Below are 16,057 nucleotides of genomic sequence, written 5' to 3'. Positions count from 1 at the left end.
GTAGTATCCTTCCTCTGAACTGGAGTGGGAATGGAGATTTTACAATATCCTTCCCCTGCCACGCCCACCATGCCACATCCACCAAGCCATGCCCACAAAACTAGTAGCAAATTTTTTTGAATCCCATCACTGATCCATTTATCCAGCATAATGTATTACTTCACTTGAAAAAGTATCAGCCACCATTTGCTCAATGTCAGTGCATATTTAGAATTGTTCTTACTATTTTTAACAGCATTTTCATGTGGTTGAAATTCTACTTCAAACAAGGAACTAATGTTCAGACTTTCAATTATGATTTTCTATTAGGTTCATTCATCTGAATTCATTCTCTCTCTCTCCCCCTCCCTCTCTCTCTCTCTCCCTCCCTCCCTCCCTCCCTCCCTCCCTCCCTCCCCCTCCCTCCCTCTCTCTCTCTCCCTCCCTCCCTCCCCCTCCCTCTCTCTCTCTCTCTCTCACTCTCTCTCTCTCTCTCTCTCTCTCCCTCCCTCCCCCTCCCTCTCTCTCTCTCTCTCTCACTCTCTCTCTCTCTCTCTCTCTCTCCCTCCCTCCCTCCCTCTCTCTCTCTCTCTCTCTCTCTCTCTCTCTCTCTCTCCCTCCCTCCCTCCCTCCCCCTCCCTCTCTCTCTCTCTCTCTCTCTCACTCTCTCTCTCTCTTAAAAAAATTACCCAAACAGGATTTACCAGTATCAGGCAGAGAAATGATCAACAAAAATGTAAGAGTGCAAACAAGGCTGACAAAAAAGAAAAGCTTACCTCCAGTATATTAGAATAGCCACAAGTATCACTAGACAGGTGAATGTCAAGGCTGATACGATCACAAGGGGTATAACTGTCTTCTGTTCCGGCAGTCCAATAATCAACTGATGGCTACTATTATTTGCTTCTGCAGTCGGAGAAAATTGAAACAGCCTATATTTAAACTTTGGCAAAAGAGACCACATAACTGGCCATGATTTCAGAACTTTAGGTTATTGTCACTTACCCTCATGCTTTAGCACACAGAGCAAAATGTGTGTGAACGTGTGTATACATAGGCAGCACATGTACATTTGCAAACCAGTTTAAGGGAAATAGACAGAAAAGGCAGCAAAGCAGGAGAAGTCAGGCTTAAGCAACTGAACCACCTCAGAGTCCAAAATCCCATTTGCCATTCATGATCTTTATGGTGAAAAAAAAAATCAGGTTTGATTCAATCCAGAATAATAAAGTAGGCATGTACTTTATTTACTTATGGTTAGAAACAATAAAAATAATTTCATGTGTGTTTCCCTATAGTTTAATGCTGATAGGATGCAATTGCTGTTTCTAACTTACCATTTTATTCTTTACTCATACTTTATAATTAAAGGTATTGAATATGCTCTTCGTTGAACATCAGACCTGCATTAAGGCAACTCCCATAGAAAATAGTATTATATTATAATAATAATACAAGCTAGAAATAGACCAGGCTTAACCTTTCTGCCAGGAGAACTTGTAGAATGTTTTGTATCAAAATGTCTGCTTTTCTTCATTAATATATTGACATCGAATGGCAGGTATTCTTCTGTAATTATAAATGTTTCCATAAAAGCTCAATATATTGTAATGATCTAATGAGAAGAGTAGAAGCTAGACGCTAAAATTATAATCTTCTAAGTCTTCGTAGAGTATATTTGAAGTATTAACATAGTCTGGAGACATAGGCACATATTGTGAAGTATTTCTAAGTAAATTTCCCAGCAATGACAATATAAATGCATTTGTGGAACACATACATATATCTGAGCTCTTGGCTGAAAATGAAAACAGTAATAATAATGGGATGGGGGAGGACAGCATGACAGGATGCCAAATTTGAAAACCTACTCTCTGAAATAAATGATTCTATCAAGACAAATAGAAAATGCTTTTCTTGGCCAAATTTTGTAGTTTATATTTTAGTAAGTACCCAACTTGATGGAAAAGTCTGTATTTAAATTGTATCACAAGACTAGAGAAATAAGCCCTGATTTTTTTAAAAATGAGGATCAATTGTAAATTATTGTTACACTTAAGAGATCCTGACAATGATTTCAAGAAGATGTTGTGTGGTCCAAGGAGTTACGTCCAACAATCAACAGAATTGATATGGCTAGCAAAATGGATTTCTCCTTCTGCAAAGAGGTCAGTGACCCTGCTAAGCAGATTTGGAAAGAACAGAAAAGGGAAAGAAAGAAAGAAAGAAAGAAAGAAAGAAAGAAAGAAAGAAAGAAAGAAAGAAAGAAAGAAAGAAAGAGAAAGGGGAAAGACTGATAAAGCTTGTATGGAATCCACACCAAATAGCACTTTGTTCACTGTAACATCATGAAAAAGTAGGTGCTGTGCAAAAGAGATGAGTGCACATAAACTTTCACAAAATCCCAAGGGAAAAAGACAGTCATTACTCATACCAAACTGCACACATGTATTAAGGTAAAGGTAAAGTTTCCCCTTGCACATCTGTGCTAGTCATGCCTGACTCTAGGGGGCAGTGCTCATCTCCGTTTCAAAGCCGAAGAGCCAGCGCTGTCCCAAGTTGTTGGCATGTGGCCGGCATGACTAAACACTGAAGGCACACAGGTGTTACTTTCCCACCAAAGGTGGTTCCTATTTTTCTACTTGCATTTTAGATGCTTCCGAACTGCTAGGTTGGCAGAAGCTGGGACAAGTAACGGGAGCTCACTCCATTACGCAGTGCTAAGGATTCTAACCACTGAACTGCCAACCTTTCTGATAGACAAGCTCAGCATCTTAGCCACTGAACCATTGCTTCCCACATGTATTAGCATCTAAAACAACATCATGCTTCTCTATTTTAAGCTGTCAGCTACACGAAACTGAACAGAACATCTTAATGCCTGTAAAGCAATTGAGGGTTGTTTTTTTAAACGTCTTCAGATTTCTGAATTTATATTACTGACAATGGAAGGAGATAAACTGTGGATTTCATACACCAAAATGCATAGCCCCAAAAAAGTAAGCAGACTTTGTAATAATCTATTGACTGTCAAGAATCTGTTCAGGACAACTGATCCTTCTGCTTTCAAATTTGTCTTATTCACACAGATCTGACCGGCATAATATAATTAGTATTTCCATGTGTTTTTAATGCAGAAAAAAAAATCAAAACATGTAAAAGCATTGAAGAGTTTTTTCCCCTCCACTGAAGATACTGGGGTATTTAGGAGCCTTGCAAACATAATGAGTAGCGTATAGTAAATGGAGAATAATGGACTGCATTTAAAGGCCATTTATAGAGCAAGACAAAAATCTTAATCTGCTAAAAAAAATTGCCTACTTCTAAAGGAATGCTATTAATGAGATCATCCTCCTTGCCAATATTCATGTATTTACTACAATCCTGCACACTTGGAATAATAGGTATTTCTGTTTAAAGTCAGTGACATAAACGCAGTCAAAGCAGGGATGATGATCACCTTGGGATCTGCAAGAATTGCAGCCCGTCCTGGATCTTCATTCTAACACCCCACATCACGGTCTGCTAAAAGACTAGTGCCCACTCACTGAAGTACCTTGGCATTTGCCTAGGTTTGCAGAATGGAGATAGAATTAGTCACTGGCAGAAGAGGGCTGTGCATGGCACAGTGACCAGCCTTATTCTGTGCTACATAATATGAACTCTGGTTGGCATCAAAGAGATACAGAAAATTCTTAGTTGTGTTGTCTTATTTTTGTCTGGATTTGTGTAATTCAGATATGGTAACAACCTGTAAGTGCTGCTCCACCCAAGCTGCAAACTGTGCTGCTGCTGGCCCTTCAGAAAATAGCTTGTATGTGCAGACCCTGCTGCTTCAAAGGGAGCCCCATCATTCTGTAATGATGAATCATTACAATGGGGCAGAGGTCTCCAACTTTGGCAGCTTTAAGACTCAGCTGAGGAACTCTGGGAGTTGAAGTCCACAAGTCTTAAAGTTACCAAGGTTGGAGACCCCTGCAATGGGGCACCTCATTTATTTAGGGACCAAAAAGCTTTACTCATACATATGGTTTAGAGTCAAATGCCCAGGTCACTGAATTTTACATTTTGTTTTATTGTAAACTGCTAAATGAATAAATAAATAAAGTCCCTCAGCCACAGCTATAGGGAAGTCAAATATTCGATCCATTCATTTAGAGTTGAAAATCCATGAAGCGATAGATGGTCTTTTATGTGTATGAAGGACACTTAAAAACCATTTACACAACTTCAGGCTTACTCAACACTCCTATTTCCTGTACTTGGATTTCATTTGCATTTCTAGTTGATTAGCAAAATACCGCTTCATAGAAAACATTAATGTTTAACTGCTCCTCTGCTGAAATAAAAAATAAAGCAGAGTAGAAGAAAATACTGTTATAATACCAGGAAGGGGTAGAAAATCAAAGGTTACTTCCCATGAAGCATAGCATGCAACATTTCTAAGATATCCTTTAATTGCTGCTTAGGGTGAAATGCAGACAGCATACTATATTGTTAATTAGAGTAAATTAAATGTATTGTCCTCACTTAACTTTTAAAATCTCTCTTTGTATATTTCATTTCTACCCTTTAAACAAATTGTCAATAATCTGATTAATGATACTATTGGAAAGCTGTTCAGTCAGTGTGACATGTGGATATACATTTTACTGGATCCTTGCTATGGTGAATATTTCATGCAATGATCTAAAATCATGCTGAATACCCATAACATCATTTCAGTGAAGGTAAAAATAAAAAATAAAATAAAAGGCATTCCTCAGAATTTTTAGCCTTATAATCATGCACAGTAGCTCAAATTGTTGTATGTGAGGCTGAACTCTCAAAAACTTAAATACACAATTCTTTCCTACACACAAAAGATAAAAGGCTATATAATACTGCCCTCTACAGGTACAGCTTCAGAGTGCAGTTTACACTCAATTTATCAAATTTAATTTAAATCTGTATCATATGAGACCATAATTTTGACATATAAAATATCAGGTGAATAAAAAAACTGATTTTAGTTCCCTAATGTTTATTTTAAATTAAATCATATTGATATAGAGAAAGATATTTAATTCTTCTTTCAGTTTTAGTGTGAGGGCAGATAGCAATGCCTTTATGCCAAAACAATTGAAATCGGAAACTTTTCCTTACCAAGAATTGTCTTATCCTCAGCTATTCCAGCTGAATATTATAAAATCAATTCATAGCTCTAAAGTTAATACTGATGCTTTGTTTTCTTCCCATCCCCCCATTTTTTTCTTTTGTATTATATTAGAATGTAAGCGAACATAAAGAAAATGTTTTATACAATCTCCCAAAAGTGTCATATTAATGAACATTTCCTAGATTCAGAGAATACATTGTTCTGAATGAACATGGGCCTTCTCATAGTATTGCCCTACAATCCACAGAATTCTCTTTAAAAAGATATTAAAAATCAAATTAGAAGGCTGCTGTAGCTATGCAAATCATGAATACCCACCCACGACTAACCTGCCTCAGAAATGTTGAAGACTGTGGAGACAGCTCTAGATATGAATTCTATTGATGACTGTTGCAGTCCAGGAGTTAATTCTGAGTTACCTGTTCCAACTACCCCTTCCAAGTCATGTTCATTAACACCAAAAAAACTGAAATCTGTTGACATCTCCTCATTTATGCTATCTGAGGTAACTGGGCCAGAACCGCTTTCTTCATCACTGGTAAAAACTGCCCAAGATTTAGATTCTAATGTTCTTTGCAATGGGTTGCTAAGAATCTGAACAGAATTATCCAGTAAAGCCTGATCACCGTGTTTCTTCATCTTCCTGTTTGGAGCCATAGCGGGAACTGACGCTTGCTTGAGTTGATCTGTCTCCTCAGTAACCGTATGGTCTGACAGAGAACTTAGGATTTTCTTCGCTTCCTTTTTCTGAGGCCTTTCAAAATATAGTTTTCTAATTATGTTCTGATGACTGTTCGCACTGTTTAGGTCAGTAGCTGGCTCATCTACCTCTTCCTGAGTTTCTCTGGTGGAAATGCATGTGTGACAACCACTTACAGGCAAGCCACTATCATACTCATCGTATTCATGATCAACAAGAGAAGACCACGGTTCACGATCAGAACTGGTTGTGGGGAGCAATTGAGTGGGAATTAATAGAGGGTTTAAATTTTTGCTGCCTTCACTGCTGGAAGAATCAGCCGTAAGAGAACTATGTGTATCTGGTGCATTGATAGAGGCATGCTGAATAGAACCAGAAATTACTTCAGGCATAGAAAATGTCACATCAACTATCTTAGCACTTGAGGATAAAGTGAGAGACTCAGCCTTTGGCCCATCATTTGGAGGATTGTAACTGTGAGCAAAGGTAGCTGCATTTGGCAACATTTCAGTTGGCCCAATAGGAATAGTCACTGTATTCACTGCATTCAAGGGGAAAGCATTTTTATTTTCAAAATTGGTTGGTGGATACGGCACACCATTATTATACAAGGAAGGAGAAACCTGTTGTATGTCTTCACTCTTAGGCAAATAGGGAGAGATGTACTCATCACTTCTATGGGGAAACGTTAAACTTTCTGGCGAACTGATAGCCTTACCAACAGTATGGGATATATTTACAGCAGATGGTTTTGATGTAGAATGCAATTGTTTTTTATTTTCAGCTGCATTTGTGGCCATTTGAGACAATATTTGGCTAAAAACAGAACTACTACTATGACCATTTGTAACATTTTCAACCAGTACTGGATCACCAGGGACAGATGTTTTACGCACTGTATCATCATTGGAGGATTGAAAGGAGGTTTGCAGCAATGAAATATTATTTAGGGTAGCTGAAGCCCAGTAAAAGTACTGCTGGCTGGGAGAAGGCAGTGTTTTGCTAGAAGCAGGGGTAGAGGAAGCTTGCTGTGAGCTTGCACTAAGCATAGGCTTAAGCAAAGTGTCATCAAAGGCCGGAGTTGCAACATGCAAAGACCGAATAGGAACATTTTCCAAGCGCTTACTAACATAATAATCAAACACCTTAGTAGCAGGAAAAGCAATAGATCCTGGCAGGATTCCCTTTGCACTAGAGACAGTAATGAGGCTTTCTTGAGGACGTGGATCCTGCTTAGGAATCTCATAATTAGAAATGGATAGAGGAGGTTCAGTCATTTCATTTTCAGTGTGAGAAGCCATTTCACCGAAAGCAGAAATTGGCAGTCCTTTGTCATATCCATGCATTACACCATTTTGGGGAGTCATCTCAACCTCACCTGTGAATACAGGTGTGCTGCACATTACTTCACTGGAAGAAACATGCGAAGAAGCTTTCAGTACCGACCAAATATCTGTGTCAGGCAAAAGGGACTCACTACCAGAATGAGCTTCAGAGCAATCCGTTTCACTAGAAAGAAAACATGGAGGCCGCAGAAAAGTATCAGCTTGCGAGACTGCAGAAGAAGGCTTAGGCACCGGCATATTGCTATAGCTGTTAAACAACGGACCCTGATGAAATGTGCCAACAGGCTCATGCACAAATTCAGACGTGTAATAAGAAGCAGCAACAGTTTGAGGAGAACCCACACTACCAGATAAAGCATAAACAGATTCAGACATTGTAGACACTTCATGCCCATTGAAATCATTGCTGGGTGGCTCCACTTGAGGTAACAAGTGAGTTCTATCACGGCCAAATCCCAATGTCTCTGAAGTAGCATGGACCATCTGATATGATGTCACATCAGAAAACTGAGTGAGGCGTGATTTGGTTAATGTGCCACCCTCCTCCAATGTCAAAGAAACATGCAGGGACCCTTTATCATTTTCAATAGCTGGAGCAACTTGTGGAAATGTTTGAGAAACCATATATAAATGGTGAAACATTTTACTACTGGAGGAAGCAGAGGAAAATGGAAGCAGAGGTACATCATCATAGGAAGACAAGGTGGATTCAAATGACACACCAACACTGGGAAATACAGGTGTAGCATGCAAGGTCACATCACTACTTGATGCTTCAGGGGAAATGTTGAGCAACTGAATGTCAGACAATAAAGGGGTGACTAGAGGAAACACTTCACTACTGTAGGAAGGTTGAAGTGGTATCTCACCATTATAAACTGCTTGAGTTGTCTGAGAGAGTACCTCACTTCCAGAAGAAACAGAGCCATGTTCTTCAGAATTTGATGAGACAGAGTAAGATGATAACTCAGAAGAGGAGAGCGCAAAGGTAGAAGAATTTAGCAATACTGTAACTGCAACTGAAGTATCTTGTGGCCCCTCGGGATCATTAGGATAAAGTGCTGTTGTAGGAATAGGGGAATTAACGTTAGAAAGATCCTTGCTATCCAATGCAACAGCAGTACTATCTGTGCTATTAGGATACCACTCATTTTCATTGATTGCAGATATTTTGGGGGCAGATTCTTCTGCTTTTGAGGGTAACATGCCATCTGATAGAATTTTGACATAGTTTTGAGAAAGATCATCCTGTGTGGTTGTGTCTGGACTTCCAGAACTAAACGTATTTTCCTGAGATGTCTCCATATTAACTAATCGGGTAGCAGAGGTGATAGGAATGGAACCCCAAGAGTCATCAGTTTCTAGGTCAGGCTTAAAAGCAGATACCTCTATATCATCTTCATTACTATCAGCAGCAGATTCTCTGGTTGTTTCATTGCCAGAAAAAGTGTGTGCATACTCTTCCTCATTACCTTTGGTGGAGCTGCTTGCAGGAGGAACAATTGCTGTTGCTGCTTGAAATTCCATGGGGTTATCCTCTTCCTCCTTTAGTCCTTCAGTGAAAGGTGGAAAAGTTTGATCAAAAGTTGTTTTGGAACTATCGTGTAAGTGTTTCTCTTCTGTCAAATATCTCTGTATTCCATCTTCATTGAATTTTGTTTTCATTCTTTCCTGACTGTAGCTAGGTGTGGTAAACTGGAACTTGCTTTTTTGGATTTGGTTTGTTGCACTATCTCTACTGGCAATTACAGTAGCGTCTTCATCCAACCCTGTCCTTTCATCTTCCATTTCATCTTCCTCCTTTAAAAACGTGTGTAAAATATAGTTAATGTCTTCTTAAATAATGCCTGAACAAATGAACTAAGATATTATAAAGACACGTATTTCTGTAGCTTATAGTAGCAGAGCAGTGATCCCCTGGCTTTGCGGACTGGCGGGGGGTGGGTGGGAGAGGGAATGGTTACATGGAAGTGGTGGGCATGTGCACACATGTGAATGACTCAATTTGTGTGAGTGGTGGGCACATGCACCTGCTGCTCACATAAATGGAGCTGCGCCCACACTCACCTGCCGCTTCAACAATCCAGTTCTGAAATGGGCTGGTACTGGACTGCGGCCTGGGGTTGGGGACCCCTGTGATAAAGTACTGCGATGTGGCCTCTCTCTGGATTATCCTTTAGAAAAAGACTACCAAAAGTAGCATCCAAGTTGTTTTTGGAATTAGCAATATTCCAGAATTTTGCAAACATACAAAATGTTTTCAGTGATATACATAATCGCTATTAAGAAATACACATGGTAATGAACCAGAAAATCATTTGATGTCATGAATTAGATTTGATTCCCATCCAATGATAAGCTCTATGTATGATTATTTCCCATCTCTCTTGATAATAGTTATTGATACAAAATGTACAGTATATCATAACATTCAAAATTTCATCTGCTCAAACAGTATGAAGTACAGCATGACTGGGAAACGTATTTAAAAGAACACATGGCAAAACCTATTTTGGAGTATGGCTTTTTTCTGCATTATGTATAATATATATTTTTGAGAAGATGCTTTAGTATCTGTTCGTTGATGTAAATTGGTATGAATCATATAGCCCAGTGGTGGCTAACCTTTTTCTAAAGATGTGAGAAAACTGTGTGCATGCACGCTATTATGCGCATCAGCCTGCCCACCTGCGTGAGTGACCCCCCCATCTGCACATGTGCGAGCAGCCCCCCTACTGCACATGTGCGAGCGACCCCCACAGGGGGGTATTTCCTGAAGCCTGGGTAAGGCAAAAACGGCCTCTTGGGGCCTTCCGGAGGCCTCGGGGGGTCGAGGGAGGCCATTTTCACTCTCCCTAGGCTTCAAGAAAGCCTTTGGAGCCTGGGGAGGGCTAAAAAGAGGCCCCAATGGGCCAACCGGAAGCTCATTTCTGAACTTCTGGTTGGCCCGTTGGGCCTGATTTTTGCCCTCTCTAGGCTCCAGAAGCTTTCCTGAAGCCTGGGGAGGGTTAAATGCTGGAAGACCGAAAATCAGATGGCCGCCACATGCATGCGTGCTGAAGCTGAGGGCTGCCAAGGGCTGCCGTACTGGCAAATATGGCTCTGTGTGCCACCTGTGGCACTCGTGGCATAGGTTCACCAATCAACAGCCATGTCTTACAAGTGTCTAATGAGATATGCCATATTATTAGGAGTATAAGATGCACCAGAGTATAAGACACACCTTAGTTTTTGGAGAGGAAAATAGCGGGGAAAATTCTGCCTACCAGATATTCATCTGGCTAGTCCTTAGCCTGGTCAGCTTCAGCACATTAGTTCGCTCGCTGGTTTTGAGGTTGGGGATGGTGGGGGCTGTGCTTCTAAAGCACAGCTGATTGTCGGAGGGAGCAGCAATTAGAAAAGTAGGCAAAGCATGGAAGATTGCTTAGCTTGTGTTTGGGCTGAAAAACAGCTTCAAAAGCACAGCTGATCTTTGGAGGGAGCTCCAGTGACTAAAGCAGGCAAAGTAGGGAAGGGGTAAGACAAGGCAGCCATTTTGGGCACTGCGCATCAAGCATTTGGAGGCTGAAAACGCAATGCGCACAGCCAAAAAACACAAGCCATTGTCGGTGGCAATCTCTGCAGCCAGGAAGAGAAGGCATGGAGGCCGAAGGGTAGGGGCTGGTGGGTGGGCGGGGCTACATCTGGAGTATAAGTTGCACCCAAATTTTCAGCCACTTTTAGGGGAAAAAGTGCATCTTATATTCTGAAAAATACGGTATGTGCTGTTAGTTCAAAGGATCTACCTTTACACATGTTATCGAACTGCAGCCCTGTAATCATTTTTCATGCTTTAATATAACTTGCCATATTATTTAGAATGCTTTAGACTGACTTTGTGACAGCTAAATATTTTACTTCAAATGTCAAAATATTCACACTGAATAGTCTATTAAATGCAATACTTTTATTTTCTAATCGCAGGAGCATAATCTCTTGCAAGATAATGTAATAACCATACCTCATAATCTTCTGTTTCAGTCAATTCAGGAAACAGTTCAATTTCTACAAAAGAAAAATATGAATGTTTAAACTAAAATTTCAAATTCATAGACAATAAATCATGTTACAATTTTTTAAAAAAAGTTTTAATGGAATTTCTGAATAATTTCTGTACTCTGATTTCCAGCACAATTATTTCTGACATGTAGTATGATATATAGCAGAAATATTATAAAGTACTGATATTGCATGATCGAAGGAGCATAAATAATTATTTAGAAAACTCAATCTATTCTAGGATACAAATGTATAGGGAAGATTAAAAAAACTAATATTTAATTTAATTTAATTTTGGAACTTCTATGACCAAGGACCAAATTATATGTGACTGTGGAAAATGCAATTTAGGTATCTATCTATTTTTTGATTCATATAGTACCAGAGTTGCATTTTGTGTGTCTTAAATTTAGAACTGGCCATACTATGCTTTGGAATATACTTGTCCCATATTTTATTCATGATAATACCTTCTCTGAATTATTTTCTGTTTTAATATTTTCTGTTTTAGTATTTTGATGAATATTTAAAGTTGGGATCAAATATTATAAATTTACAATAAGTAAATAATATATTTAAAATTGATAACGTGTAGCACAAATAATATCCTCACCATCTTCCAAAATATTACATTTGTGATTATGTTTTTCCAAACAAAAAATGTCAAATTCCCAGTCATGAATTCCCACATTATATCTTAGTCTGTTTATTAAGGAAGCAAGAAAATAAATGCACCCTTGTGACTTTCTTAAACTTGAATCTATTGAACATGTCCATCTGTACAGCCCATTCCATAGGAATGTTAGAATTAGTCTAAGAAGTTACTCAGACATTTTCATTTATTACAAGGTTATGTTATTACTGATTGTAATCCTTTAATAACTTATATGGTTGGGTGTGGTATGGCAGCATAAAATAAACATTGGGAACTGACTGCTAGTAAACCAAGACAAATATCATCTTAATACATCTGCAATTTTTCATTATCAGTAATTATTTATCTTTTAGCTTTTTATTATTGTATTATATCATAAACCTCATTCTAAAGCAGGGCAGAATTTAAATATATTTAAATAAATTCAATATTTTTATCTTAGGCTACTCAACAACCATATCAACTTTTGGGTTAGCAGTACAACGATAGCAACAGAGTTCCCAAAGTTGAGTTTTAAACGTTTACCAGCAAATCAACGGTTGTAACTTTGTCAAACTCCCTTTTAGCTTTTGATTTGCCAAAAATAGCATATAGCAAATAGCATAAAATAGTTTTTTTATTTGATCTGAGGAAAAAATAAATCTATGTAGGCATATGCTATTTTTTGCAAATCAAAAGCTAAAAGGGAGTTTGACAAAGTTACAACCGTTGATTTGCTGGTAAATATTTAAAACTCAACTTTGGCAACTCTGTTGCTATCGTTGTACGGCTAACCCAAAAGTTGATTGGCAAGCCAGTCATTAGGGCTCAGATTCAACCAATTCCCAAAATTTCAGGGAATTTAACAATTACCTCTTGCAAGCCTGTGTGATCTGGCCCAAGCCTGTGTGATCTGTACCCCATAACTAATAATTTAAGAATAATTGGAATAGTTTGGGCATAATTGGAAGTTCCATTAAAAAAAATAATGCACCCTACTTTTCTGGTGTAGAACATGCACCAGAGGTGTTTAAACAGCGTACTTAAATACATAAGTGTACAAAAAAAAAAATGCATTTAGGAAAAAATAGCATGGAATACAACAGGTTTTTTTAACAAAACAAAACGAGATGCAGAATTTTATTAGATGTTTAGGAAAAATGGTCTTACCTGTTATGTTCTGAAGACTAAGAAGCTAATGGATAAAATAATGATGATATTCCCTGGCTTCTCAATACTTAAAGATTACACACACACACACACACAGATGTGGTTTAAATATTTTTCTATTTCATCCATTAGTTACAATTACAGCACTCTCTTACAGATATTGCTTTTGCAAACTATTGTGTTTCCCCGAAAATAAGACAGGGTCTTATTTTCTTTTGACCCCCTCAAATAAGCACTTGGCCTTATTTTGGGGGAGCAGGAGCTTCTGTATTGCAATAATTTTGCGGAGGGCTTATTATCCGGGGAGGATATTTTCCGGGAAACATTATAACCATGGAAAAGTGAAGCCTGAACGTATTCACCTTTTCCCTTTCTATTCCTCTTTTTAAAAGTACATATTTTCAGATCCTACACTTTTATTTAATTATATAAAATTATAAAATATAAAAAATTCACTGGGTGGCTTCCAGCCAAAAACTTTATGCTTTAAATAAACAAATGCTGCTTCTCTTCTTTTTTAAAAGCACTCACTGATAAAGTTTTACATATTCTTGTATTACCAACAAAACACTTCACGATGAAGAGCCAGGTCTCCCTTGAATACTGATGAAGAAATAAATGCAAGTGAACTTTATTTGCATAAACCAGAAACCAGGCTGAAAAATCAGGATGTGTCTCATTTGAGAAGACACAAAAGGGGACAAGAAGAAAGACTCTGAAATGCAACATAAGCTTTTTCAAGTTCATCACAATAAGTCTGCCTAGGACAAAATAGTTTCTCCAGTTTTCTATAACAAAGAAGTTTCCTAATGTCACACTTCCTTGCCTGGAAGAAAACAAATGTTGGATAGGTTTATGAGTTCTTTGTTGATAAAGGGAATAACAAATAAATGTAATCTTACTAATTCATTCATTCATTAATCTTATTCATTCATACTACTCTGATTGAAAAAAGAGAGTAAAAAACTATCAACTTAAAGCTGTTTGGAAATATATTCTTTAAAAACAACAACAAAACTTTACAACAAGCAAGGGAGCAAATTCAGTCTTTCATGAATGGATGTTTGTTCCCTTGTTGAATCCTGAAAGTTCACCAACCCTTCTGAACTAGATTTAAAACAGAAAGGTCTGTAAGAAGAGCATCTATGAAAAAAAAGGGATAATTTGTTCTGCTGGAAAAAAGTTTTGTTAAATACAACCATATTTATGGTTCTGAGTCATCATGGTGTATTTGCTAAAAGAATATTTCACAGAAATTCAGTCCTTCCAGCAAATGTGCAATAGCACTATTGTTTTACATGAAAGCTGAACATTTTAAAGAAATTAGTGACAATACAATGGATACTAGCTGCAAAATTGGATCATATTCATTTCAATGGGAAACAGGTGAAACAAGTGAGTCATATTATGTCTTTCAAGAGTGAAAATAAAGTTTTGAAATAAGTGCAATTAATTGTTAGTCTTCTGATTTCAGCAATTCAACATTAAGAAGCAAGGGAATTCCATCACCACTGATCTCATTTAGAAAAGCAACATGCAATGGAATTTCAGAATCATAAGAACAGAATTTGTTAATTACTGTGTCCTATGCCATCAGGCCTTTCCTTAATAAATAAAAATTACACATGTTTTATACATTCTTTTAATCACAGACACTTATTATTTTTTCTCCAGTTGGAATTATGTTGAGTAGGAATCTGAATCTAGATTTAATTTATTATTTTTAAAAGTAATCATAGGCATATGTTATGTACCAGCTCATAATAAAGCTTACTGTAGACCCTCAGATATTATATTTATCGTAAAACAATAAATCTGGTTCTAACATTTCAAAGGAATCTTTGAAATATCTCAGAAAACGAGATATTTAAGGTGAAGAACACTGGTATAGAAATGCCATTGCATTGTGTTTTGTGCTGGTTTGCAAATAAAAGACCATTGTGGATTTTAAAGTAAAATTTACCTTTGTAAACTTACCTGGGTCATCTAAAGGCATGTCAACAATAACTTGATCACTGTACTTTCCATACAGACCGTTAGCACAAACAGCAACTATCTGAAGAATATAACTCGTATTGGGCAGCAGGTTATTCAGAATTGCTCCCTGAAATGATTTCAATTCAAAACCATATTTATTACTTTCTGTATTTCATATAAAGTTATATATTATATTTCTTTAGTCACAGAAAATTCCACTGATAAGAAAAGGCTTTCAAATTAACTTAATGTCAAAATAAATATACAATTTTAATCATTCTAACACTTCTGCTCATCCATAGCTACGAAGAAAACAGCTGAAAATTAATTTATATATATATATATATATATATATATATATATATATATATATATATATATGTATGTATGTATGTATGTATGTATGTATGTATGTATTTGTGTTACAAACAAATTGTGTTACTAGTCTCCCTTTATTTATTTATTTATCAGTACAAATACAACATATTTGTATGTTGTATACAAATATATATATATATATATATATATATATATATATATATATATATATATATATATATATATATATATATATATATATATATATATATATATATATATATATATATATATATATATATATATATATATATATATATATATATATATATATATATATATATATATATATATGTTGTTCTTTTGTGTTGTAACGACCTGGGTGGTGGGTGGGGCTCGTTTGTTGACTAGGGCTGGTTTCCAGATGTCTGGCAGGTGGAGGTATCATCACGTTTATTCATGTTGTGGGGGTATTTTTCTATTTTGATGGGTTCCATAATTATTCTCTTCTTGAAGTGTTCAGTTTTGGAGATTAATTTGGTTCCTTCAAAATCAATTTTATGTCCTATTGCTTTAAGGTGCTGGAAAAGGGAGGGAGTTTTTTCTTTTTTTCTGACTGCGTTCTTGTGTTCTGCAATGCATGCATTTATTCTCCTGTTCGTTTGTCCAATGTACGTGGCAGGGCAGATTTTGCATGGTATTTCGTAGACTCCTTGGTTTTTTAGCTGGATTTTGTC

General features: G+C 37.0%; 1 protein-coding gene across 6 annotated transcripts in view; it reads right to left on the bottom strand.

The window, feature by feature from the left end:
- Positions 1 to 16,057, bottom strand: part of PTPRZ1 (protein tyrosine phosphatase receptor type Z1) — a 133,218-nt gene that overhangs the window by 26,013 nt on the left and 91,148 nt on the right. For 4 of the 6 annotated variants that reach the window (XM_081958405.1, XM_081958407.1, XM_081958404.1 and 1 more), the window contains exons 10-13: positions 15,003 to 15,129; positions 11,184 to 11,227; positions 5,764 to 8,983; positions 756 to 885 (exon numbers count right to left, since the gene is read on the bottom strand). In XM_081958405.1, the coding sequence (XP_081814531.1) occupies positions 756 to 885; positions 5,764 to 8,983; positions 11,184 to 11,227; positions 15,003 to 15,129 (3,521 nt within the window). The remainder of the gene's footprint in view (positions 1 to 755; positions 886 to 5,763; positions 8,984 to 11,183; positions 11,228 to 15,002; positions 15,130 to 16,057) is intronic. The other 2 variants (XM_081958409.1, XM_081958408.1) reach the window with 1 other exon arrangement.

This window comes from Natrix helvetica, assembly GCF_964273705.1.
Source record: "Natrix helvetica genome assembly, chromosome: 6".
Classification (NCBI taxonomy): Eukaryota; Metazoa; Chordata; class Lepidosauria; order Squamata; family Natricidae; genus Natrix; species Natrix helvetica.
Note: the sequence above shows the minus strand (reverse complement) of the source record. Positions and strands in the feature narration are given on the sequence as shown.